The sequence below is a fragment of the Leuciscus leuciscus genome (assembly GCF_965113295.1).
Source record: "Leuciscus leuciscus genome assembly, chromosome: 12".
NCBI lineage: Eukaryota > Metazoa > Chordata > Actinopteri > Cypriniformes > Leuciscidae > Leuciscus > Leuciscus leuciscus.
In genome coordinates, this window is record NC_138736.1 from 27,110,780 (window position 1) to 27,137,303 (window position 26,524).

The 26,524-nt window shown below is 37.3% G+C and overlaps 1 protein-coding gene and 2 long non-coding RNA genes across 7 annotated transcripts; 1 reads left to right on the plus strand and 2 right to left on the minus strand.

Moving 5' to 3' along the window:
* The first annotated feature begins 104 nt into the window (after nucleotides 1–104).
* On the plus strand, nucleotides 105–25,255 carry osbpl3a (oxysterol binding protein-like 3a). Of its 5 annotated transcripts, none has more exons than XM_082187163.1 (22): nucleotides 108–547; nucleotides 10,722–10,853; nucleotides 11,042–11,158; nucleotides 11,247–11,300; nucleotides 11,425–11,538; nucleotides 11,649–11,777; nucleotides 13,320–13,404; nucleotides 13,568–13,671; nucleotides 13,928–14,011; nucleotides 14,112–14,265; nucleotides 14,786–14,871; nucleotides 14,972–15,103; nucleotides 17,391–17,484; nucleotides 17,586–17,821; nucleotides 19,269–19,406; nucleotides 20,250–20,313; nucleotides 20,400–20,478; nucleotides 20,608–20,758; nucleotides 20,935–21,079; nucleotides 21,259–21,385; nucleotides 23,664–23,786; nucleotides 23,876–25,255. In XM_082187163.1, exons 2-22 carry the CDS (start codon nucleotides 10,737–10,739, stop codon nucleotides 23,970–23,972), a joined length of 2,430 nt encoding a protein of 809 aa, XP_082043289.1. In that variant the 5' UTR covers nucleotides 108–547; nucleotides 10,722–10,736; the 3' UTR covers nucleotides 23,973–25,255. The 5 variants fall into 5 exon arrangements, with proteins under 5 accessions (XP_082043291.1, XP_082043289.1, XP_082043290.1 ...); XM_082187164.1 differs by having other exon boundaries at nucleotides 109–547; nucleotides 14,115–14,265; XM_082187161.1 differs by having other exon boundaries at nucleotides 110–547; nucleotides 17,577–17,821.
* LOC309511842 lies at nucleotides 4,499–5,818 on the minus strand. Its single transcript, XR_014210789.1, has 2 exons — nucleotides 5,267–5,818; nucleotides 4,499–4,942 (listed from the first exon to the last, which is right to left on the minus strand). It is a non-coding gene; the product is annotated as an uncharacterized lncRNA (long non-coding RNA).
* On the minus strand, nucleotides 8,332–9,044 carry LOC309511844. Its single transcript, XR_014210792.1, has 2 exons — nucleotides 8,943–9,044; nucleotides 8,332–8,817 (listed from the first exon to the last, which is right to left on the minus strand). It is a non-coding gene; the product is annotated as an uncharacterized lncRNA (long non-coding RNA).
* Nucleotides 25,256–26,524: the final 1,269 nt, after the last annotated feature.

The window sequence follows — 26,524 nt, forward strand, 5'->3', positions numbered from 1 at the left end:
CGAGTAACGCTGGGAACATTTTAAGCTAAAACGGCTTGCCATACAGGAAGGCAGCTTTACCTGGGCGTAGGTAGGCTACCTGAATTACGTAATGGTCTCTGTTGCGTTTTGAAATGCAGTCTCTGGATAGGACGACATGCTAACTCTTCGGTGGATTTTCATTTGCTTCCTAAACGTCAATTACCGTGATGTCCCACCCCCTCTTCCTCGCCTCACCGCGGAACTCAAAATACAGCTCGAGGGACGAGGTTCAAACCTGAGCTGGAAACCGTAAACTTAAAACTTGTGGTCGCCGTCGCTTCCACCTTCCTCTTCACTCTCGGATTACAGCGGTGCGTCACGGACATTTCGCTCGCGATTATCTTATCAGAAGCGAAGTTACCTAGGATCTGATTTCGGCAGGTGGAAGAACAGTGATGGTGAACCCGGTGTCAGCCACTTGGTCCAAAGTATAAATGTGCTGATAAGGCGATTTTATAAGTGGACCGTCGGTGACACGACGACAGAGCCGCCGCGCCACGCTGTCACTCTCTACCTGGCGACTGTGGTAGGCACTGAGTTTGAGTTCATTTTACACAGGGAGACATTTTATATATTTAAATGATTAAATAAATCCTAGCTTGTTGTAAGAGAAGTATTGTAATCGATTCATAGCCACTTTCACCTTCTGCTAAACCTCCCTTTGACATTCCGTGAATGTACACATCCAAAACATAAATATAAGTGTGTTTTGTTTACTCAGCCTCGATAGCCAATCAACGTTTGTTTTAGTGCCTTTCGCTTTGGAAACCCTAAAAACTTCCTGTCCTCATCATGGATAGACTGACTCATCGATGAGCCTAATTTCACACAGTGTTTCCTTTACTAAATCTTTTTCTCTTACTGTTTAAGGCACCTCAAGCTTTTTAGATTGCGTTGAGAGGTTGTAGATTTTTGAAGTCCTCGGTCACGATTCACTTTCATTTGTATGGAGTCGTCGTCGGTTACATTGTGAATGATCAGTCGTAGGCACATTGCGTTGCTGTGGCAACAAAAAAGAAAAAAAGAACCCGCGTTGCTTACGACGGCGCCACGAATGCAAATATTGTGTGCAATACATTCTTTTATTCACATTCCATGTAGTTTTGTTGTTGTTTGTTTATTATTAGAGAACTGTGGACATCGTCAAATGTGGCTCCCCATCATTATATTAAAGTGACTTTATTGTAGTGTGGGACAATAATGTAGCTAAGTTCAATTTGAGGTAGTTTTAAAATGATGTTAATGACTTAAAGAGAGTTTCCCTAAAAATAAAACGTCTGCCATCATTTATTTACCATTATGTTGTTTCTGTATGGTTTTCTTTCTTCTGTGAAGGCAAAAGGAGATGTTAGGCAGAATGTAATAAGGGACTGACAGCTTCAGTCACACTTCATTTTCATTGCATTTTTTTATTTTTTTATTCAATGACAATGAAAGATTCCTGAGCTGCCTAACCTTAAGGTTGTGCCATAAATAATATTGTGTTGCATTCTCCTTTGACACCTCATTTTATTTGGTTTTTATTTATTTGTTAGACAAGGAGGGAAATTGTCATATTGTCGTCAATCACTGTGGTTTAGTGGAACTTTCATGGTGGTTTGAAATGACTTGTGTGGCATATGAGCTGTTTTAATAGGTTTTTCCCAAATGTACTCATGCAAAATCTTGTGATTAAAACAAACTGGTGTATTTTACAGACACAATACCTTTTATAATATAGAACATGTCTGTGGCCTTCTTTCCGAGTTGAACGTTATAGATATTAAGTGGCATTCAAGGAAGTGAAAGAGACTCAAAATAAAGGTAGTCAAATTGGCTCTTCATTGTTGGCCTTGACACAATATGATGTGTGATTGGGCTGTGCGATTAATCGTAATTGATTTTTGACTTTGGCTTCTAAGGATTATGAAAACAAGATAATCGAGGTAAAATTATTATAGTGCTACTGCCGCATTCCTTCCAATGCACCTTCCTTTCCTTCACAGTGGTGCGCTTTCGTTCCTCCCTAAAAGCCCCTAACATCCAAATCAGCCAAATAAGTGAGTGTTGTAAAATGAAGTCTACCGTTGCTAAACTGTGGGATGTGTTTGATATTAAATAGTGTTATTAAAATACGCATTAAGCCGCAAAAGAGTAACTGTTCCCCAGGCGGCTTTCTGTGTGCGCGCTCCGAGTCGGAGCCAAATGTGGATATCAAATGGGCTTCGGACACGCACCTAAATGCGTACACACAAAAACTGTCAAAATGCTTTTTTGGAGATTATTCATGTAAACACAGTGGGTTATATCTTAAGTAAATGTACAAAGTTGAGAAAGAGAACATGCGTGCAACAGTATTTTTGATCCGTGCATTAGCTTTTAAAGGTAGGGAAGGCAATTTTTTTTATAAACACTTTTTGTTATACTGGTTGAAACTGTCATCACATCCTGATAGCAATCAATAATAGAAGTGGTTTAAAAATATAAAAAAGTACATTGGCTATATCCTCTGCAGAGTCTCTGGACCCCAAAAAAAGGCCACTCTTCCTCTGGAACTAGACTCGTGTACGGCCGTTAACCGGAAGCCAGTGATTATAGTTTATAAAGTAAAAAAAAATGAATATTTTTCTTACAAAAATGCATCACTTCACTTCAGAAGGCCTTTTTTAATAACCCCCTGAAGCCATATGGATTACTTTTATGATGGATTGATGTGCTTTTTGGAGCTGCTATTCACACCCATTATAAAGAAAATATCCTGGAAGAGCCAGGATAATTTTTAATATAACTCCGACTGTGTTCTGCTGAAAGAAGAAAGTCATACACCTAGGATGGCTTGAGGGTGAATGAATTATGGGATAATTCAGAATTATGGGATAATTAAAATTTTGGGTGAATTAAGCCTTTAATTAGGCAATCTGTAAACTTCGCTTGATGAAGGTGGCATTATCCAGAGGTAGCACCACAACAACCTTCAAGCGCCACAAGAACGAGGCTGCCGTGCTTTTTTGTTTTGTTAATAAAAGTTCTATGTTTGTCATTGTACTGTTTTGTTGATGTGTTTTTCATTAAGAATAATAATGAACCCACCATTCAAGCATCCGGAAAGTATTCACAGCGCTTGTCTTTTTCCACATTTGTTATGTTAGAGCCTTATTCCAAAATGGATTAAATTAATTCTTTTCCTCAAAATTCTTCAAACAATAGCCCATAATGACAAAGTGAAAGAAGTTTGTTTGAAATCTTTGCAAATGTATTAAAAATAAAAAACGAAAAATGTACAGCCTTTGCCATGGCACTCAACATTGAGCTCAGGTGCATCTTGTTTCCACTGATCATCCTTGAGATGTTTCTACAACTTGATTAGAGTCCACCTGTGTGAAATTCAGTTGATTGGACATGATTTGGAAAGGCACACTCCTGTCTATATAAGGTCCCAAAGTCAGAGCACAAGCCAAGCCATGAAGTCCAAGGAATTGTCTGTGGAGCAACGAGACAGGATTGTATCGAGGCACATCTGGGGAAGGGTACAGACAAATTTCTGCAGCATTGAAGGTCCCAATGAACAGATCATCCATAAATGGAAGAAGTTTGGAACCACCAGGACTCTTCCTAAAGCTGGCCGCCCGGCCAAGCTGAGCAATCGGGGGAGGAGGGCCTTAGTCAGGGAGGTGACCAAGTACCCAATGGTCACTCTGACAGAGCTCCAGCGTTTCTCTGCGGAGAGAGGAGAACCTTCCAGAAGAACATCCATCTCTGCAGCACTCCACCAATCAGGCCTTTATGAGTGCCAGACGGAAGCCACTCCTCAGTAAAAGACGCATGACAGCCCGCCTGGAATTTGCCAAAAGGCACCTGAAGGACTGTGACCATGAGAAACAAAATTCTCTGGTCTGATGAAACAAAGATTGAACTCTTTGGCCTGAATGGCAAGCGCCATTTCCGGAGGAAACCAGGCACCGCTCATCACCTGGCCAATACCAACATTCCCTTCAGTGAAGCATGGTGGTGGCCGCATCATGCTGTGGGGATGTTTTTCAGCGTCAGGAACTGGGGAGACTAATCGGGATCGAGGGAAAGATGAATGCAGCAATGTACAGACAGAGACATCATTGATGAAAACCTGCTCCAGAGCGCTCTGGACCTCAGACTGGGGCGACAGTTCATCTTCCAACAGGACAACAACCCTAAGCACACAGCCAAGATAACGAAGGAGTGGCTACGGGACAACTCTGTGAATGTCCTTGAGTGGCCCAGCCAGAGCCCAGAATTGAACCAGATTGAACATCTCTGGAGAGATCTGAAAATGGCTGTGCACCGACGCTCCCCATCCAACCTGATGAAGCTTGAGAGGTTCTGCAAAGAATAAAAATGAAACTGCCCAAAAATAGGTGTGCCAAGCTTGTAGCATCATGCTCAAAAAGACTTGAGGCTGTAATTTGTGCCAAATGTGCTTCAACAAAGTATTAAACATAGGCTGTGAATACTCATGTAAATATTTTATTTTTATTTTAATACATTTGCAAAGATTTCAAACAAACTTCTTTCACGTTGTTATTATGGGGTATTGCTTGTAGAATTTTGAAGAAAATAATGAATTTAATCCATTTTGGAATAAGGCTGTAACATAACAAAATGTGGGAAGAGTGAAGTGCTGTGAATACTTTCTGGATGCACTGTGTGAATACTGTTAGTACATCGTCCTGCAAAACTTAAAACATTGTTTATTTAACTTGTATTTTTGTTCTATTGTATCTATTTGTCCGTTTTGTTTGCAATTGTTTGCTTTGTTCTTATTGTATTGCTGACTGTTTACTTGTCTCATGTAATTATTTTGAGGACTTTTTTTCACATTAGTTATCCTAGTATCAGTTAATTCGATAATTGTCAATAATTGTGAAATTTCGCTGTTATTTAAAATGACTCGTATTGTAAAATAAGACTTGGATCATATAGCCCACTAATAATCTTGTTAAATAATAATGATTTCAATATTGACCAAAAATAATCGTTATTGTGATTTTTGCCATATTGGAGCGGCCCTAATACAAGAGTAGTCCACTATCTTACCAATATACTTCATTTGGTAAGCTTTCATTGCCCCTGTGAGATCATGCTTACTCAATCATGTGACTGAAGCATCTTTCAAACACCTCAAAGCCAAGGGTTGTGTTGGTTTTCCACTTGACATCGCTTACTTGGTTTAACTGCACTTTTCATTGGACCCTCACCCACAATAAATTGCTCATTCATTAAGACAAACAACCTTTACTCCTTTTAATCTATCCTCAAATGATTCTGTATTTGTCATAACTGTATTTCGATATGCTTCTGTGGCCTTGTTCCCACAGCCCTCACCCTATAGCCCATTTACTGCGATGACTATTTTATGTGGTGTTTATGATTGACATGTATTATACAGGGCCAGCCCTCATATTCTGTGCGTGTTTGTGTGTTTTCACATACCATAAATGTCAGTATAGATTAGACAATGTCAGTTTCCATTGTTTTTTGTTGTTTGGCATTACAACTAACGCTGATCATACTGTGTTGGCGTTCTTTGTTTACATCATAGGTTACTCACCTGCATGAGACAAGGCAACCTGTGCTCAATGTCAAACAGTGTACCACTCTACCACAGGGATCAGGGGCGTCAGGATGTTCGCTAACAGAATATTGCTACTCACATATTTCAAACCTTTTTTCTTTTCTTTTTTTTTTACCACAGTGAAGAACCAAAAGAACTGCTGTGAGTATTACAGGGCCATCAAATTAAAATTTCTAGCTCAGAAATCTGATTTATATTAAGTTTGGGGCCCATAAGTTTTATATATAATTGTTTTTTTTTTAAAGAAATTTCTGCTTTTATTCTGCAAAGATGCATTAAAGTGATCAAAAGTGACAGTAAAGACTTTATTTCAAATAAATTCTGCTTATTTGAACGTTCTATTCATCAAAGAATCCTGAGGAAAAAATGAATTATAGTTTCCGCAAAAATATAAGCAGCACAAATATTTAACACATTGATAATAATAAGAGCACAACATCAGCATATAAGAATTTCTTTGTATGCACCTCTCTTTATTGTTTTCTAAAATGAATGAAGTATGCCATACAAAATTTAAATAAAGAATAAAATGTAAGCAAGGAGCAGATCCCATTGCTCCCCCTACCCAAGAGCCATACTTACACCCATATGCAATGGAATTAAAGGGATTTCTGAAGGATCCTGTGACACTGATGACTGGAGTAATGGCTGCTGGAAATTCAGCTTTGCCATCACAGGAATAAATTCCATATTAAAATATACTACTTTATATTAAAATGTTATTTTAAGTTGTGATAATATTTCACAATATTGCCATTTTACTGTATTTAAATGCAGTCTTGGTGAGCATAAGATACTTTAAAAAAACATGAATATATATATATATATATATATATATATATATATATATATGCTGTTATCTGAAGGCTTAATCTAGTTACTCAATAGTTATTTGATCATTATTAGTATCAATAAATGTAATTATAATTTCAACAATGGTGTTTTTTAATCATACTTTTTGTTATCGTTTTTTTAATATAAAACATAACGTTCAAGGCTGTGTGGTACAGTGATATTTTTTTTTACCCCAGTTTGCGTCATCGCTAACTCCCTTATCGCTGTATTATTTGTGAGCTGTGACTGTCTTTTAAATCTTCTGTCAGCATAATAAAGAAAAGGGTTAAAGGAAAGCCCTGCTTTTCCGTATTTGCAAATCTTCCCGACAAGGGAACCTATTTTGTGAAAGTTTCCTTTCATAAATGTTGATTTTTATGAGATTAGCAAAAATGAAAAAATCATAAGCATGTGTTTTAGCAACACCGTATGCATGATTAGCAGAAATGTAAATAACATTTGCAGGGCAGTTCATGCTGAAATGTTTGTAGTGTGTACTAACGCGGAGATGCAAAACCACAGGAATTCATTTTTTCATAAACACCAACATTGGTGTTTTGGTATGCGCACGCATTCTTGTCTACATACATGCCTCAGTTTAGGTTTAGACAAGTCTGGCTCTGCCAACTAAACAAAAATCAGACTGTGAGTTTGGAAACTCTAAGTTACTGGTATTTACACCCAGATTCTCAAACATGCAGTACAGGTCAAAAGTTTGGAAACATTACGTTTTTTTTTTTTTTTTTGAAAGAAGTCTCTAATGCTTATCAAGGCTGTGTTTATTTGATCAAAAATACAGAAAAAAACCCAGTAATATTGTGAAATATTATTACAACTTAAAATAATAGTTTTCTATTTGAATATAAAAAAATAATTTATTCCTGTGATGCAAAGCTGAATTTTCAGCATCATTACTCCAGTCTTCAGTGTCACATGTGACATCCAGTCTATCACATGATCCTTTAGATATCATTCTAATATTCTGATTTATTATGAGTGTTGGAAACAGTTCTGCTGCCTAATATATTTGATGAATAAAAGGTTAAAAAGATCTGCATTTATTCAAAATAAAAAAAATATTTTCTAATAATATAAATCTTCTTTACTATCACTTTTTATCAATTTAACACATCCTTGCTGAATAAAAGTATTGATTTATTTCAAAAAAAGAAAGAAAACCCCAAACTGACCCCAAATTACTGACCAGTAGTGTATATTGTTGTTACAAAAGATTTCTATTTTTAAAAAATGTGCTTTTTAATTTAATTTAATTTTTTTTACTTTTTATTCATCAAAGTATCACAGGTTATGAAAAAATATTAAGCAGCAGAACTGTTTCCAACTTTGATAATGAATCATCATATTAGAATGATTTCTAAAGGATCATGTGATAGATTGGAGTAATGATCCTGAAAATTCAGCTTTGCATCACAGAAATAAATGATAATTTAAAGTATAATAAATTGAAAACCAATTATTTTAAATTGTAATAATATATCACAATATTATTAAATTTTTTTTTTTCTGTATTTTTGATCAAATAAGTGCAGGCTTGATGAGCAGAAGAAACTTCTTTCAAAAACATGAAAAATAGTAATGTTTCCAAACTTTTGACCTGTACTGTACATGCATTTTAAATAAAATAAAGATACAAGCAAGTGACCCCGTCGAATGCTCGGGAAATAACTGGAATGGCAACATATTTATCCCAAGGCAAGGTGTGTGTGTGTGTGTGTGTGTGTGTGTGTGTGTGTGTGTGTGTGTGTGTGTGTGTGTGTGTGTGTGTGTGTGTGTGTGTGTGTGTGTGTGTGTGTGTGTGTGTGTGTGTGTGTGTGTGTGGTGTGTGTGTGGTGTGTGTGTGGTGTGTGTGTGTGTGTGGTGTGTGTGTGTGTGTGTGTGTGTGTGTGTGTGTGTGTGTGTGTGTGTGTGTGTGTGTGTGTGTGTGTGTGTGTGTGTGTGTGTGTGTGTGTGTGTGTGTGTGTGTGTGTGTGTGTGTGTGTGTGTGTGTGTGTGTGTGTTTAGCACAAATTTGCCCTGGTGACTCAAATGTTCTGAGCATTAGTAGTCTGTGTTGTCGCTCTCTGTCTTTTTCTCCTATCCATCTGCTCCCTCTTTAATGCTTTAACCTAAAGATTTAACAGTGTATGTATTGTAAACGTTCCATGCATGTTGTTGGTGTGTGTCGCTGGGTGTGGACGTATATAAAGTAATTTTTAGTTTGTGGTCACTCTGAAGAAGTTTGACAGTTGTGTTTACGTGGGACGTTTTGTTTGATAATTGTGTAAATGTAAGTGGGACAGACTGTTTATAAAAACCCTTGACTTATATGAAATATATGCTGAGCCATTTTTATGTGTACTTAAAGGAATAGTTCACTTAAAAATTACATATATATTTTGATGTAACTTTGTGCATCAAGTTATTAAAGCCAAACATAGTTAGTTACTTACATAGTTTCATACCCATATATCTTTGATGTAAAGTTAATGGAATAGTTCACTTTAAAAATGAAAATGCTGTCATCATTTACTCTCCCTCAAGTTGTTTCAAACCTGTATGAATTTCTTTCTTCTTCTGAACACAAAAAAAAGATATTTTGAAGAATGTCAGTAACCAGACAGTTGATTTACCCCATTGACTTCCATAGTATTATTATTATTTAATTTTTTTCAACTATGGAAGTCAATGGGGTAAATCAACTGTCTGGTTACTGACATTCTTCACAATATCTTCCTTTGTGTTCAGCAGAAGAAAGAAATTCATACAGGTTTGAAACAACTTGACAGAGAGTAAATGATGACAGAATTTTCATTTTTAAAGTGAACTATTCCATTAACTTTACATCAAAGATATATGGGTATGAAACTATGTAAGTAACTAACTATGTTTGGCTTTAATAACTTGATGCACAAAGTTACATCAAAATATATATGTAATTACATCAATATATATATACAGTATATACATACATTTAGTGTGTGTGTGTGTGTGTGTGTGTGTGTGTGTGTGTGTGTGTGTGTGTGTGTGTGTGTGTGTGTGTGTGTGTGTGTGTGTGTGTGTGTATGAGCATTAACACTGTATGTGAATAAGCTATTATTAAGCTATTTATTCTGCTGTCACACTGATGCTTAAGTATATGTCTGATTTGTTAAACCTGCTCAGTCAGGGTGGATGAATGAATCACATGACCGCTCCATAATTCTAAAAACTCTTCCATAAAAATGTTGCTCACTAGATTTTAAAAGTTTTGGTTATTGATTGAAAGCCTCTCGTTCTGTTCTTGGAGAAACCATGATGCAACACCTCATATTTTTTGCATCATGCAAACAAAACACTACCATGTTTTAGAATGTTTTCAACTTATTTTCAAAAGGTCACATGGTGTCATGAAAAATTGTGACACTGCTGATGTAGATGAGCAATGTAGTAGTTTTGTATCATACCCGTGTGTGCGTGTGCGCATGGTCCACTGAAACAAGAAAGGATGGAGCACAAGAACAGTGTGTCCCTGTGGACTCAAAACAATGATACACACACACACTTTCTTGGCTCATGAGGAGTAAATAAAAAATAACCTGATAAATATATATTTTCAGCAATATATTTTCATGTTCAATGACCCATTTACATGTTTCTGACATTAAATAATAGGCTTTTACAAAGCAAAATAATGATTAAAATATTATATTGATGACAAGTTAAATTTATTCATAGAGATCTGGAAGCCTGTATTGCCTGCTTGGGAATATGACCATGTCATACTGTTTTTATGCATTGTGTTGTCTTTTATTATTTTATATGTCTTTGCTGTAACCACTGTGATCTCTTAGTTTTTACTTTATTAGGGACATTTGTCGTTGACATTTCTTACATACTTTTTTTGTTTCTACTTATTTCTGTATATTTTAATGTTTTTTTTAACGTTTACAAGTATGTTGACGTTGTATTTTGTTTTGTTTTAAGTTGAATTCGTATGTTGTTCCTACCAACTATTACACAAACTAAAATAATTTATTTTGGGGGAAAAGGAGGATAAAGCAAATATTACTGGCCATAACTTAGTGTAGGTATGAAATATTCGAAAATTCCACCTATGGCAATATAACTATTACCTTCTTTTACATCCTCACATATTTCACATATTTTTTTCTTTTGGTTGTCATTTTCCCTTTTGCCTCACTCACTTGTTCTTTTCTGTGACTCTGTGGCCCTCTGCTGGCCACATGATGTAACTTGCGTACAATTGTGTGTTGAGTGTTTACTGTTTTTGTGTCCACAGTAAATTAATTACAAGATGAGTTCAGACGAGCAAATTGCACCACTGTCTCCCAAGACATCACCCGCCACATCAAGCATGACACCATTTACACAACGGAAAGAGAGTAACTCCTCATCAGAAGACAACAGACAGGCAAGACAAACGGCTTCAGATCTTCATTGAGAGACCTTAATTGATGTTTGCTAAAACATCTAGTGTGCAAATATTACATATGTCTTTTGAGGCATCTGGTATTGGGGGTATTGTAATTTTGTTCTTTCTCCCCAGAGCTTTTTAAAATGTACACCTCTTTCTTTCTGTCTCATTTTCTTATTCTTTAGGAGAGCTGGGAGGTGGTTGAAGATTTGAAGGGATTAACAGAAAATATTCAGAAGCCTGAGAAGCAAGAAGGTTTGCTGTTGAAAAAGAGGAAGTGGCCAATGAAAGGCTGGCATAAGGTGATCATATGATTTTGTAATTAAATATGACATTTAAATACATGCATCTTTCATCTAAGGGTGTTAATTATTATATATCTTTTCACAGAGATATTTCCTGCTCGAAAGGGGCATCCTTACATATGCCAAGACTGGGACTGATGTGAGTGTAAAAACAGTCTCATCCACATACTACACACACATTCTTCAAGGCTCATGTGGAGTAAGATTACTTCAATCCTGTCAGAGATGCTCTTTCATCCCTTACTGTGTGATTGATTCCTCAGCTAAAGAAGGGGAGGTTACGAGGTCGCATTGATATTGGTCTCTCTGTCATGGCCATGAAGAAGAAGTCAATGTGCATCGACTTGGACACAGAGGACAGTATCTATCACCTCAAGGTATTGGCAACACAAACAACACACACCTACATATGCTGGGCAAACAATAGTTATTCATTCTCATATTGTCAATGCCCATGCATTAGTTGTATTTGCTTTTACGTTCACAGGCAAAGACTAGGGATCTGTTTGAAAAGTGGGTGACGCAACTCCGTCTTCATCGAATGTTCCGCCAGAACGAGATAGCCATGGAGCCTCCCGAGCGACACCTGCAATCTGACCCCGTCTCCAACAGACAAGTATTTACCCTTCTTACACAATAATCATTCACAGTGTGGTATAAAATTCAGCCTTCAGACACATCAACAGGATAAGAAACTGTAAACTGTTAGAAAAGTCACCATAATAATGAGATCCACTGATGAAATTTAGTTTGAAACTCACAATTGTTGATTATTTATGTAATGAAAGACGTAATGGCTGATAATTCTACTCTTCTGGCTATTTAAAACTGCATTAATAGTTTTCCATTTAGAATTTTATATGATTTGTTAAATCCGGAATCAAAACATCTGGATGTACAGTAGAAAAAGAGTTTGAGTTTGAAGGAAAAAGCCTGAATTTTCTTTCAACTTCAATCTAATATTACTAATGCAATAAAAAAAAAGATTCTAGTGGTTTCACACTTAATTCTTCACCTTAATTCTTAGTCTCCATTTTACAGAGCTGCAAACTACCTAGAGTCTACCCTGGTGGAAACAAGTGGGCCGAGACCCCTGAAAAGATGGGTCTCGTTTCGCTTTCAAACAAACTCTGGTGCAGTTTGACTGAAATATGAACGCAACACAGACCAAAGACATGTAAACGAACCAAAGACATGATGTCACAAGATTCAACCCTAAAAAGAGCAAAATGCTAAATCACACCTGTTTTTTCTCGTCATAGTCACGATGTTGCCCATCACCGTTCGGTACAGGCATCAGAACCGTGTCTCCTCACAGCAGATCTTACTTTGTGTGTGTGATGGAGGGATTCCTGCCACTGTTTTGACTCCTTAACACATTTTATAAGCACTTCACGAGTTGTCAGCTCCATCATATACCATCAGATGTACGTATATACAGCGAGCGCATTTAGCCCAGCACACAGCAATGTTTTAGATGTTCGACGCAAAATATTCCATCGCAAAATATACATCATAAAAGCCATTTTTTATTTGTTTTGTATCTTTAGGTTCAGTGTTAAAAACACTAAGCTAACCAGGACTGAATGTATCAATATCTTTTTTGGTCTGGACAAAAAGAACTAAGAACCAAACTACAAGTGTGAAAGCACCCTTAATAGAAGTCACAGACTGATTTAAAAAATAAATAAAAAGTTTCATCGACAGATAGGTTGAGAGTGACTCTTGAGGCGATTGGGTCATGGTGTGAGCTGCTACTAACAATGAGCAAGACGGACCTTTTAGGGTTGGAGATTATGACCTTAAAATGAACTTCTAAAGCGTACTGCCAGATTCTGGTCCTTCAAGAGTCACTCGCAACCTGTCTGTCTATAAAGCCTTTAAAAAAAATCTGTCTTCACGTTTTTCACAACACTTTGGCTTGTGATCTTTGTTAAGTTAGGATCAAGTTTCATGATTCTTTACCTTAGCAAAGTCACTGAGAACCTGACACCTTGTACTTCTGGAGACTCCAGGTAGGTTTCAATTCTAGAAAATGGTGGCACTGGAGACTAAAGGGTTCCTAATATATATCTTACAGATCCCAAATCACAAATTCTAAGTCTTTCCAATCATTTTCAAGTGTGACATTTTGTCTTTTTTTTTTCTTTGTTCCCAGCGTTCGTTTCATTCCAAGCAGCCTTTAGCCCTTTTGAAGAACAGCTGGCTCCAAAACTCACAAGACATGGAGAAGTGCTGCAAAGGTAGCTGCAAAAACCTGAACTGACACATCATTCTGAAGTATTAATCATGGCCAAAATACTGTTCATCTCTCAGATAATACACAGAGAACATTTAAAAAAGCAGGATGGTTTAACTGACCCATCACTAAGAAAATGAAATGCTAAATGGTAATCTTTTTGTTAGATCTGTCGGAGTGTGATTCATCGTTGCTGGAATTAAATCTTCTTCTGAAAAATATGGAAGTTCTTCACCGAGCGTTCTCGGCACCTGCCATTAACTTTCTGCAGGTAGTGCCTTTTGCATTATTGTATGTAATGATTAAAAGATCATCAATATGTGTTTAAGTTTGGCGCATGTGATGATAAATTAATTTGGGGACATCCAGATACCTCCTAAACTCTTCATATCTGTACACTACTGTTTGAAAGTTTGGGGTTAGCACGATTTGTTAATGTTTTTGCAGTTTCCAATGCTCATTGTGTGTATTTTTTTTTTTTTTTGACAAAACATTAAACATCTCTGTGTGCGTGTGTGTGACCCCAGACTGAAGGCTCCAAAAAAGAGAAACGAGGACACAAAAAATGGAGATCAAAGAATTCTAGCAAGGAAAATAAAAGCACACTACAGGTAAGATTTAGATTTAGGCTCTAAATATAACTCTAATTTACACACTGTACTAGACACTGCATCACATACTATCTGTCATTCACTATCTGTCGTTTTCTAGCAGAATCCTGACACTTCATCTTCCCGTCTGCACGTTTCTCATCCAAACTTGGTATATTCAGAGCCTGTTTCACCAGACTCATGCCTGGAAAGTCCAGACTCGCCCACGGAAGCCTCTCGGATGCAGGAGGAGTTCTTTCGACTCGCTGGCACTAGTGAGTTTGAATGTTCACATGCGTTTTTTCAGGGATATTTATATGAATACTTATGATATATATGAATATATAATCATTAATATTATATTAAAGGTGGGGTATGGGATTTGCAAAACGGCCGGCACATTTTGAAAATACACAACTCAAATGGTCCTACCTTCTTTCCTCCAACGCTGGCCCTGACTCCACCCATTCGAAGAATATGGGGAGGGGGGGATGGTACGACCGTTTGATTGACGAACTTACTGTCCAATGATTCTAGGTGGTCTTGGAAATGATTGGCTGGAGTTTTTCGAGTCCTGCCCGTTCCACAGATGATTAAATTGCTTAATTTTCATTTCAGTGCTTCTAACTCAGTGGCTATAAGTGGGTTAGGAATAGAATTTCAAGTGATTTCGAAAAAATGGACAAAAAAGAGAATCACATACCCCACCAATAATAATTAAAATCATAGTTTCTGATATTACAAGAACCATATGATGAAATGACACATATTCTTCCCCTTTCTTTCTTCTACTAGTTAATTCCACTCTTAGGTCAGCGTACACTTCCCTTTGCTCAGAAAGAGACAGAGTCAGGAACACATTAGATTGTATCAGTGAGAAGGTATACAAGCAACAAAATTAATGTCATCTGTTTTTAAGTGTTTATATTTTCTATTATTATTGGCCAAAATCAAGCCAATTTTATCTTCTTATTTAATCAGGATGTCCTTGATGGGTCACGACCTCTGCTGCAGCAAGTGTCCAGTGAGAGTCGAGGGTCAATCCCAGAGTCCTTATCAGAGTTCTTTGACGCTAAAGAGTATCTGCTGTCTGGCAGCTCGTCTGAGAATGAGGTCAGAAAGGTCAAGTGGTCAAATCGCATATTTGCGTGAATCATCTGTCAGTGAATTAAATTTGATGAAATTTTAACATTTTAGCAAAAAGAAACTAAAATGTAAGGCACTGTGAACTGAATTGCGGAGTATGTATTGAGATTGTTATTTTTTGCGTACTTTCACGATAATATCGTAATTATTTATTGTTTAAACGATATGCAAGCTGACATTGTCACTCACTTTACAAAAACATGGCTCGAGAGTTCACGCTTTCACCGCATGATATATATGTATTATATAATTAGAATACCCCCAGAATTCAAGATACATGGACATTTTTACCCCCATGAGTTTTTGTTTCATATTTATAACATAAGATGTAGTTAAGCAATATCACACCAGCAAAAGTGCATTTTTCCCAAATATCTGCACGATTGCTAATGTGATATTGGTTTTATACAGCAGTTCAATAAACAATCAAGTCAAGTCACCTTTATTTATATAGCACTTTATACAACAAAGATTGTTTTAAAGCAGCTTTACAGTGATAACAGGCGAATGATTCAATAATGCAAACAATACATGACGTGTCATTGTTCAGCTGAAGTCAGTTCAGTGTTGATTCAGTTCCGTTGTAAAGATCATCAATTATTAAGTTCATTTTATCTATAAAGCAGTAATGTCATCATTCAGCTCAGTTCAGTTCTCATCCAATAGTGTCAGTGCAGTCAAATCAATAATAATGTTGAATATTAATAAAGTGTCCCCAACTAAGCAAGCCAGAGGCAAGGAACCCAAACTCCATCAGGTGACAGAATGGAGAAAAAAAGAGTCTCAGTCGGGGGGCCAGTTCTCCTCTGGCCAATGAACGAACACGGTGTGATTATGATTCAGGCTGCATCACAAGTCAGAAATCAGATTGTGGATCAGTAGCATTCAAATATTTCATCCAGTGCCTTGCGGTACTCCATACTGAACTTGTGATCGATATGCCGCCTCTCCATTTTGCCTAAAATTTTACATAAGTTAACATTATAAGTTACATTTTAGGCACAATATTGTCTGTTTTTGTTTTCTTTTGGCAATGAAGATTTCTTAATAAAAACACAGCAGAACTGTTGTGCTTCTCTAAGCAACACAGATGTGCTTCATTGCTGAATGAATCCATGTTTCAGTTTAATCTGTTAAAATCTGTTAGTTTCAGAATCAGTTTAACTCAATGGCCCATAAAAATATTCACTTGCTTTGTTCCGAAAGAATCAGCTGTTTGATTGAATTGGTTGAATGAATGGCTCACTCAACTCGCTCATTAGAACAGTAACTTGCCACCACCCACTTTAATATTTAAATATTGAATAAATAAATAAAACTTTTAGTAGAGGGGCGGTTTTACCTTAGCTGCGGGTTGGGAGTGGACGGTCAAAAAATACAGTGTGGGTCCCGCAGTCCTGCGATTTGCTGTGTTACACGAAAGGAGTCAACAAATGAAGTTAACTGCAGTCCATCAGTAACTTTCTCTTCCTCTATAGCAGGCTAGGAGATGGTCCTCACTGCAGAACATGAAATCCAGGGGGAAATCTCCCACCTTACATATACCTAAACCTACCCATCTCCACCCCCTGATCCCTAAACCCACCCCTAAACCTACCAATCTCCACCCCTTAGATCTGGATCCAACTCCGCCCCCTGGATCTCGTGTACTGCAGGCTAGGCCAAGTGATTCATTATTTAATTCATTCGTAAAGTACGTTTAATGGTGGTTTTTTTTTGGTTTTTTTGGGGGGGCATTATTTCTTTTCTTTTTGTTTTATTTTAATTAGCTAGGGTGTGTGTGGTGTTACGTGTAATGGATGTAGGCTGTAAGAGCTGTGCGTGTAAACCTTACTCCCCTGGCCTCTAGAGGCGCTTTTGCAACTGACGCTAACGGCTGCAGTCTTTAGCGTCCTTGTTAGCGTCCCGCACCAGAGACCCCGGTTTGAATCCTGCTCGGAGCGGGACGAGTTGGACCAGTTACATACACATACGTTTAAATGTCTTTACGCTCCACCAGTTCTGATGTTTTGTTTTAACAGTTAATTGCGTTTTATAAGGCTAATAAAAATCTGTCCAAATAAATTTTTTTTTTTAACAATATACACCCCGAACGTATTATTACAATTATATTACTAATATACTATTCATTTTTATTTCTTCAGGTCTTAAAAAGGTTATAAAAGCCATAAATTGACTTTAAAAATGTACAGGACAACTGAAATGTTACACATGAATTCCTTTATGATCATTCTAATTTTTTTTGTGTGACCAGTTGTCTGATGATGATTCATACGTCAGTGATGTGAGTGACAGCACATCAGTAGAGTTTTGCAGGGATGAGAACGGCTGCATGAGGGAGAATTTTGGTAAGGCACTGTTAAGCACGCACGTTCAAGTTCACTTTTATGAAGCTTCACCTTTCTTTTCAATCATAGTTAATGGATTATGTGTGTGTTAGTGTCTTCAGGTAATGGCAATGAGAGTGCAGTGATGAGACGAGGCCGTTTGCCAAGTGCTTGCATGAACGAGAGCGTGAATCTGTGGAGTATTCTTCGCAGTAACATCGGTAAAGACCTGTCGAAAGTGGCTATGCCCGTCCAACTCAATGAGCCCATGAACACTCTGCAGAGACTGTGTGAGGAAGTTGAGTACTGCCACCTGCTGGACACCGCTGCAAACACACGCGACCCACACATGCGCATGGTGAGATCAGTCAAATTATAATTCTGTCACCATTTAATCACTCTCTTGTCCTTCTAAACTGGTATGACTTTCTTTCTACTATGGAACATGAAAGGAGACTTTTAAGCTTCAGAAGGATTCTGTGTTTAACTAGGGCTGCATGATTAATTTTATTTTAATCATGATCTCTGTTTCTATTTCTCTTGATTATTTAAAGGGATAGTTCACCCAAAAATGAAAATTATCCTATATGACATTCCTCTTTCAGACGAATACAATTGGAGTTATATAAAAAAATTTCCTGGCTCTTCCAAGCTTTATAATGGCAGTGAATGGCCGTTTCTGTTTTGAAGTCCATAAAAGTGCATCTATCCATCATAAAAGTGCTCCAGATGGCTCCGGGGGGGTTAATAAAGGCCTTCTGAAGCGAAGCGATGCGTTTGTATAAGAAAAATATCCATACTTAAAACTTTATAAAGTAAAATAACTAGCTTCCGGCCAAACGAACGTACGGATTCCACTTAAGTCTAAAATGCAACTTATCCAAGTAATGTGACGTACTGCTGATATTTACACTACGCCATGACGCACTACGCTACTTCTGACGTAAGTGTAAGTTGCGCTATAGGCGTAAGTGGACTGCTTATGTTCGTTTGGCCGGAAGCTAGAATTTTACTTTGTAACATGTTAAATATGAATATGTTTCTTACACAAACTCATCGCTTCGCATCAGAAGTCCTTTATTAACCCCCCGGAGCCATCTGGAGCACTTTTATGATGGATAGATGCACTTTTATGGACATTTTTTTTAAAGGGGTGGTATAATGCACCTTTTTACATTTATGTAAAATAAGTCTCTGTTGTCCCCAGTGTGTAAGTATTCGTCTGAAAGAAAAGTGGCATATACACCTAGGATGACTTTAGAGTGAGTAAATGATGGGCTATTTTTCATTTTTGGGTGAACTATCCCTTTAAACATGATAGTCTGCAATATTTGCAATATATCCAACCATGATTCTCAACTAAATTGTTTGCGATTGTGGTTGCTAAATAATCCACTTATGCAACCTCTGGTACAATACAAAGTCTTTTTAGTTGTTTTAATTGAAAAACATTAACATAATTTGGAATTATTGTAATTAATATTAGGAATTTAAGAAGCTTCTTAAGGTTTTACCAATTTTTGTAATATAGAGAATGTTAATGTACATGATAAATATATAGTTTCCTGATATATTATAATGTTAAATAAACCCTGCTTACGAGTTGACCTTTTCTTAATATTTGCTTAGGTGAAAGTGCAATAATTCTAATGAAATGTAAAAAGAAATTTTTCAAATGAAAGCAATAGTGATTAATAATTGCAATTAAAATTTTTGAGCAAAATAATTGTCATTGTTAGTTTAAGCATTATTGTGCTGCCCTATGTTTAACCATATATTCTATTCTTGTGTGTCTTTTTCTTAAGGTATATATTGCAGCATTTGCTGTGTCAGCCTATGCATGTTCGTTCACTAGAGCAGGAGGAAAACCCTTTAATCCTATACTGGGAGAGACATATGAGTGTCTCCGGCCAGATAAGGGCTTCCGCTTCATTGCTGAACAGGTAACCGTGCACATTTCTGTTATTTCAACCAAATCACAAAGGTGTAAACCAGGGCACGCGATAACCGCAACATTGTTAAACCGCGATACTGACAAGCCAACCGCAGAGGAATGCTAGCAACCGCAATGTTCATGTTTGTTTTCTTTTTTCACAAGGCTATACCCTTCTTGTTTTACACTTCATGCATGTGTATTGAGTGTTAATTAAGTTAATAATGAACAAAAGTGATTGCAGCATTGCTGGTCGGTTGAGCTTTGTAAAGTGATCTCAAAGTTAAAATCATTTAAACGCCTTGTTTCATTAATAAATGAATGAGCGTTTTTGAACACACAGTTGAATGAATGGTTTGACTCACTCAAAGACAGTCCCTTGCCGCCACCTAGTGGCGTAACAATGTAACCTGCACTGACTGACAGCCAGTCTAGAATGCGTGGAGGCAAGCAGTGCTGATTCTGGATACTATTGGGAAATATCAGTAGTCTCAGAAAGCCTCTCGTCCAGTCAGATTCGAGGATCAGAACTAACTGTTACACATATAACAGTAGCCTAACAAGCTTATTGTCAGGTTCATGTTCTGTTTTGTGGACCCTTATTTTAATATTATTTCCTTTAGTTCCTGTTTACTTTCCTTTGTCCTACCCCTGTTTATTTAGCCCTGTGTTTCAGTTGTTCCTTTTCAGTTCTCGTTTATGCATTGTGTGGTTTGCGTGTTTTAAAAAAAATTATGATAATATGGCATATTGTGATATTATTGAGCCACTCAAAATCACAGCAAGGGAAATTCCTTCACTGCGACAGCCCTAGTATATACGGTCACATGCTCTTTAACACTGTGTCCCTAAGGTCAGTCACCATCCACCCATGTCCGCTTGTCACTGTGAGTCCAAAAGGTACACATTTTGGCAAGGTAAGTGAAGCACAGTTGGCTAGTGTCAAGCATTTTAGCAGTTTGCATGATTTGATGCCCTTCTCAATATATTCTCTGTCCATTAGATATCCGTTGGAAGAATAAGTTTTGGGGAAAATCAATGGAGATTGTTCCCATGGGAGTCACTCACGTAGAGTTGCCAGGGTGATTTAATTTTATCGTGAATTATTCTACTTATCATTCATTTCCATTATTCCAGCACGCAGTCTCCTCCATGTCTCAGCATCTCTCAGCATCTCTCTGTCTTTCTTTCACTCATTCGCTCATTCTCAGTTTTGGGGATCGATATGAGTGGAGTAAGGTCACTTCATGCATTCATAACATTCTAAGTGGTCAGCGCTGGATCGAACACTATGGGGAAATGTCAATCAAGCACTCAACCACGATGGGAGGTGTCAGTCATTGCAAAGTCACTTTCCTTAAGGTGGGACCTTCAAGACATGCAAAATTCTTTCATCCCACATATGTGTGTGTATCCGTGTTTGTCTTGCCCACATCTTCCTCTTGTTGAACAACCTCAACCAAATATTCATTTTATGAATGATTTGTTTATTACCTGTTATTTTATTGTGATTTGTTTTATGCATGCCTTATATTCAGTCAAGATCTGGAGGTCTGAATGCTAATGAGGTAGAGGGTGTGGTCACTGATTCAGAGGGGCGTGTCATTTACTCTTTGTTTGGCAAATGGAACGAGGCCTTGTACCTGGGAAAACCGCCCTCGGCAACCTGCATCTGGAGAGCAAGTGAGTTCCAGACCAGTCCAGAGCAGTCCATTTAACTATTTAAATTTTTCAAATATCTAAATTATAATCATTAGGTTCCATCTTCAGTGAATTTGTGGATAATGATCTCAGGAGGGCGCTAACACAACACTGTTTTTGTCTTTGTATGTTTGTGTATGTTTGTGTATGGATGCATATAGATCCTATACCTGAGGACCATGAGCGGTACTATGGATTCACCCAGTTTGCAATTGAGCTAAATGAATTGGAGGAGAGTTTAAGGCCACTCTTGCCCCTTACGGACACTCGCTTTAGGCCCGACCAAAGGTACAGACATATTTAGAGACATGAGTCAAAATCTGCTAAGGAGTAATAATGGAACAAGTCATTATCCACTATTAACAACAGGATCTGCATTTTCATGGGTTTAAATAAAATATTTTTGTTGTAAGAGACAATAAAAATAACTTCCACTCCTTTCCTGGTAAAAAATTTACTTGATTTTCAAAAGTGAACATACTTGCCACAACTGAATGGAAAATTTGACAAGTCAAACATGCCAGTCTGTGAGTAGGGGTGTGACGATACACTTATACAAGATATTGGGTTCACGAGACAATATTTCAACTAGTGCTGGGCAACGATTAATCGCATCCAAAATAAAAGTTTGTGTTTACATAAAATATGTGTGTGTACTGTGTATAATTATTTTGTATATATATATAAATACACATATATTTAAGAAATATTTGCTTGTATATACACTGAACAAAATTATAAATGCAACACTTTTGTTTTTGCTCCCATTTTTCATGAGCTGAACTCAAAGATCTAATACTTTTTTTATGTACGCAAAAGGCCTATTTTTCTCAAATATTGTTCACAAATCTGTCTAAATCTGTGTTAGTGAGCACTTCTCCTTTGCCGAGATAATCCATCCACCTCACAGGTCTGGCATATCAGGATGCTGATTAGACAGCATGATTATTGCACAGGTAATAATACTTAGCACTTAGCACTTAGGCTGGCCACAATAAAAAGCCACTCTAAAATGTGCAGTTTTACTGTATTGGGGGGATACGGGGGGGTCCGAAAACCAGTCAGTATCTGGTGTGACCACCTTTTGCCTCACGCAGTGCAACACATCTCCTTTGCATTAAGTTGATCAGGTTGTTGATTGTGGCCTGTGGAATGTTGGTCCACTCCTCTTCAATGGCGAAGTTGCTGGATATTGGCAGCACCTGGAACACGGTGTTGTATACGCCGATCCAGAGCATCCCAAACATGCTCAATGGGGGACATGTCCGGTGAGTATGCTGGCCATGCAAAAGCTGGGATGTTTTCAGCTTCCAGGAATTGTGTACAGATCCTTGCAAATTGGGGACGTGCATTATCATGCTGCAACATAAGGTGATGGTCGTGAATGAATGGCACAAAAATGGGCCTCAGGATCTCGTCACAGTATCTGATGGCATTATAAAAATGCCATCAATAAAATGCACCTGTGTTCGTTGTCCATAACATACGCCTGCTCATATCATAACCCCACCGCCACCACGGGCCACTCGATCCACAACATTGACATCAGCAAACCACTCACCCACACGACGCCATACACGCTGTCTGCTATCTGCCCTATAAGTGAAAACCGGGATTCATCCATGAAGAGAACATCTCTCCAAAGTGCCAGACGCCATCGAATGTGAGCATTTGCCCACTCAAGTCAGTTAAGACGAGCATGCCGATGAGCTTCCCTGAGACGGTTTCTGAAGAAATTATTTGGTTATGTAAACCGATTGTTGCAGCAGCTGTCCGGGTGGCTGGTCTCAGATGATCTTGGAGGTGAAGATGCTGGATGTGGAGGTCCTGGGCTGGTGTGGTTACACGTGGTCTGTGGTTGTGAGGCCGGTTGGTGTGCTGCCAAATTCTCTGAAACGCCTTTGGAGACGGCTTATGGTAGAGAAATGAACATTCAATTCACGGGCAACAGCTCTGATGAACAGCTCCCTCAAAACTTGTGACATCTGTGGCATTGTGCTGTGAGATAAAACTGCACCTTTTATTGTGGCCAGCCTAAGGCACACCTGTACAATAATCATGCTGTCTAATCAGCATCTTGATATGCCACACCTGTGAGGTGGATGGATTATCTCGGCAAAGGAGAAGTGCTCACTAACACAGATTTAGACAGATTTGTGAACCATATTTGAGAGAAATTGTTTGATTATCTAAAATCTTTTGTAATAATCTTTTGATTATTTAAAAATCTTTTTTCCTAATTTTGGCAATCGATGAACTGTTAAATGACTGATCTTGGGATGAGTCCCAGTAGTCATCCAATTTGACTCTCATATGCTGATGTAATATATTATAAAGTTGACTGATTATTTTTATAAAAGATTAAAGCAATTATCAAAGTTTGATCAAATGTTGTTTAATATACAATAAAAGGTTATACATTTTGACATGATTTGTTACATTTAATGACCCCTTAGCAGATTTTGACTCACTATGAAGTATGAATTATGCATGTATGTTATGCAAAATGAACTCTTCCCATTACTAAAACCAGCTGTTGTCTACTTATTGGTCCTCTTTTTGTTAGATTACTTGAAGAGGGTGATATTACCGGAGCAGAAGAACAGAAAGAAAGAATTGAAGTCCTCCAAAGAGAGAGGAGGAGAGTCCTGCAAGAAAATAACATGACACACTCACCCCGATTTTTCAAGTAAGTGACTGTTATGAACATAAAGATGCTGTTGTTGCATTTGGGCGCATCATGAGTTTCCCGCAACTCAATTTTGTTCATTCAATCAGACGTGCTGAAGACGACTCGTGGGTGAGCAATGGCACTTACTGGGAGCTCAGGAAGGACCCTGGATTCAGCAAACTAGAATTCCCTGTGCTCTGGTGACCACCTGTGGATTTGTGTCATTGACTTTTTTCTTTCTGCTCTGACTGTATATAGAGCCCTGCACTCTGGGTTTTTGATGTACTGTGCTTATCTTGATGTTTTTTGTATTGGTAGTTATCTTTGTTGAACAGACATTTATAGCACAATATATTATCTCTAGAAACACATCAATGCCTTACTTGTCAAACTGCCTTGCTGATGTTTAGATGCAAATGCACAGACCAATGACTGTTGTAAGTGCCTGGATATAATTGATGTATTTATAATTAATAAGCAAAGTAAAAAAAAAAAAAGAGTCCTCTAATCTAATCAATTAATTAATAAAATAAATTAAGATGAAGATTGATTTAGAATTTTAAAGACAAACACTTAAGTTCACCCTAAAATAAATAAGAAATAATTTCTTTGTAAATGAAGCTTAATTTTGGACCATTGTGATTTGTGATATTTTTTTTTTTCATTATGATGTGATTTTTGTTGTCATTCTCATTACTGTAATCTGAAAAATTGTAGAGTGTTTATACAACATGGTAAAATTAGTTGTAATTTTGAGTGAGAATTCTGGGGTACTTAATTATAATGAAATGAATATTCAAGCAATTTTTTTTAAATTGTGGTCCTAAAAACAGGCTTGGTATTCTTTTGTGCAAGATATAATTTTTTATTTATACCTCTTTTTTTCTTAAATAACAATTGATTTTGAGTGAAACCTAGACTGAATAGCTTAAAGAGATTTACACCAGGGTACTATAATTATTCAATGTTTGAAAGCCACAGTTCATCAATTGCTGACTCCACTCCGGCACTATAGAAATAAATATATATATATATATATATATATATATATATATATATACACATATATTTTTGCACAGGGATTTATCTTTCTTTAAAGGGATAATAATAGAAAACAAATGGAAAAATATATAAAATGTTTAAAATAAATTGTCTAAAAGAATGATTGTATACTGCATGCTAATTTTATGTTATGTACATGCTTGTCCTCCTTTTTTGTGTATGTATGTGAAAGAGAGAGAGCGATTAGTCTATATGTGCTCATGTGGTATACCTGTTACACTTGATAACTGTTGTCCTGTTTCTGTGAATTGTCGGTGCTGTGTTTTAGATGCGATAAACACAACATTTCTTTCCTTAATCAGTGATATACTTGCAAAGAATTTAAACAGATCTGGGACTGTTGCTTTCAGAGGATTGGAAACGGATTGCATCATTGTATGACTGACCACATGTTTGCTTTGCACAATAAATGTAGTGAGCACGAATCTAAGAAACTGTCCCTGTTTTTATTACACAGACGCTTTTGGATATTCATCTATTGCTTAACTCTTATTACGTGGTGTTTTTTCCCCCACTTCTTTTTAGCTCTTTATTTTTCTCCAAGCTTTAATTAAAGAGGAAAATATGTTGGAATTGGATATGATGAACTTTAAAGATATTGTTAGCAGGGTATCCCTAGGAGCTTTGTTTGCTCCATCACTGAATGGCTGGAATAATTGTATAACACTATAGGAAGATCCCCTTTCTGAACATGACAGAGGTGTTTATTATTATTTATTTTTTTTTATTTTTTTTTTTTGAATGGACAAGGAACGTCACATGTTCTTTCTTGACCTGAGCCATCGCTGTATGCTCCATGTGTAACTGCTCTCCAAACTAAAGTGACTATATTGAGAATTTCTTTTTTTTTTAAGTGAACACACCTTTAAAAAAAAATAATAATAATTAGACACAACTGGAAAGTGTGACAACTAGCTACACAACATAACAAAAGGAGCAGCAGCAGCCGACCAAAGCACATAAGCATAATGAAAACAGCAACGTAAAATATTCCAGGCCTGGGGCCTCATGTATCAATCTTGCGTACGCACAAAAACGTTGCGTACGCCAGCTTTCACGCTCACGGTCGGATGTACTAACAGTGAAATTAACGCGAGAATGTGCGTTCCTCCACGCCAATTTCATGTCTGGCGTACGTACATTTCTCATTGTTTTTGTCCGTTGGCGACTCTTACAGGCAATGAAGTGAAGTTGCAAACATTACACAACGAATTGTTCTACAAGTCTATCGCACCACCACCTGTGGGAAACATTGCTATTAATTTGCAATTTATAAAATAATTGACATATATTGCCGAGCCTTATGGGAATATTCTATCAATTTTGCAATTAAGTAAGAACATATAAAAGCATATGCAAATTGATACAACCCTTAGTCTATCTATGGCAATGGCAGCTTTGGTGTAATGTCCACCTTTATATCAGACCATTTCTTTGTAAGGTCATTTAGGGTAGACTGTGTACCGTTGAGACATGTGTACAGTTGAGACACCTTAAATAACTTGCGTTCGCAGCAAGCACAAGTTGTGATTTTTGCTGTGCACGTGCGTATTATTGTCCTCTTTGATCGTGGGAAATTTGAACAACGGACGCATCTCCGATCCGAAGATATCGGAGAAAGATTTTTTTTCTAAGATATGACGTTCACTTCACCATGCACTCTCCACAATGAATCGCTTATTATCCTTATGTGA

Coding starts and splice junctions, on each gene's coding strand:
- osbpl3a (XM_082187161.1), top strand. CDS start 10,737: ATGAGTTCAGACGAGCAAATTGCACCACTGTCTCCCAAGACATCACCC. Junction 11,539..11,648: donor ACAGTATCTATCACCTCAAG/GTATTGGCAACA, acceptor TTACGTTCACAG/GCAAAGACTAGGGATCTGTT. Junction 17,485..17,576: donor CTGCATGAGGGAGAATTTTG/GTAAGGCACTGT, acceptor TGTGTGTGTTAG/TGTCTTCAGGTAATGGCAAT.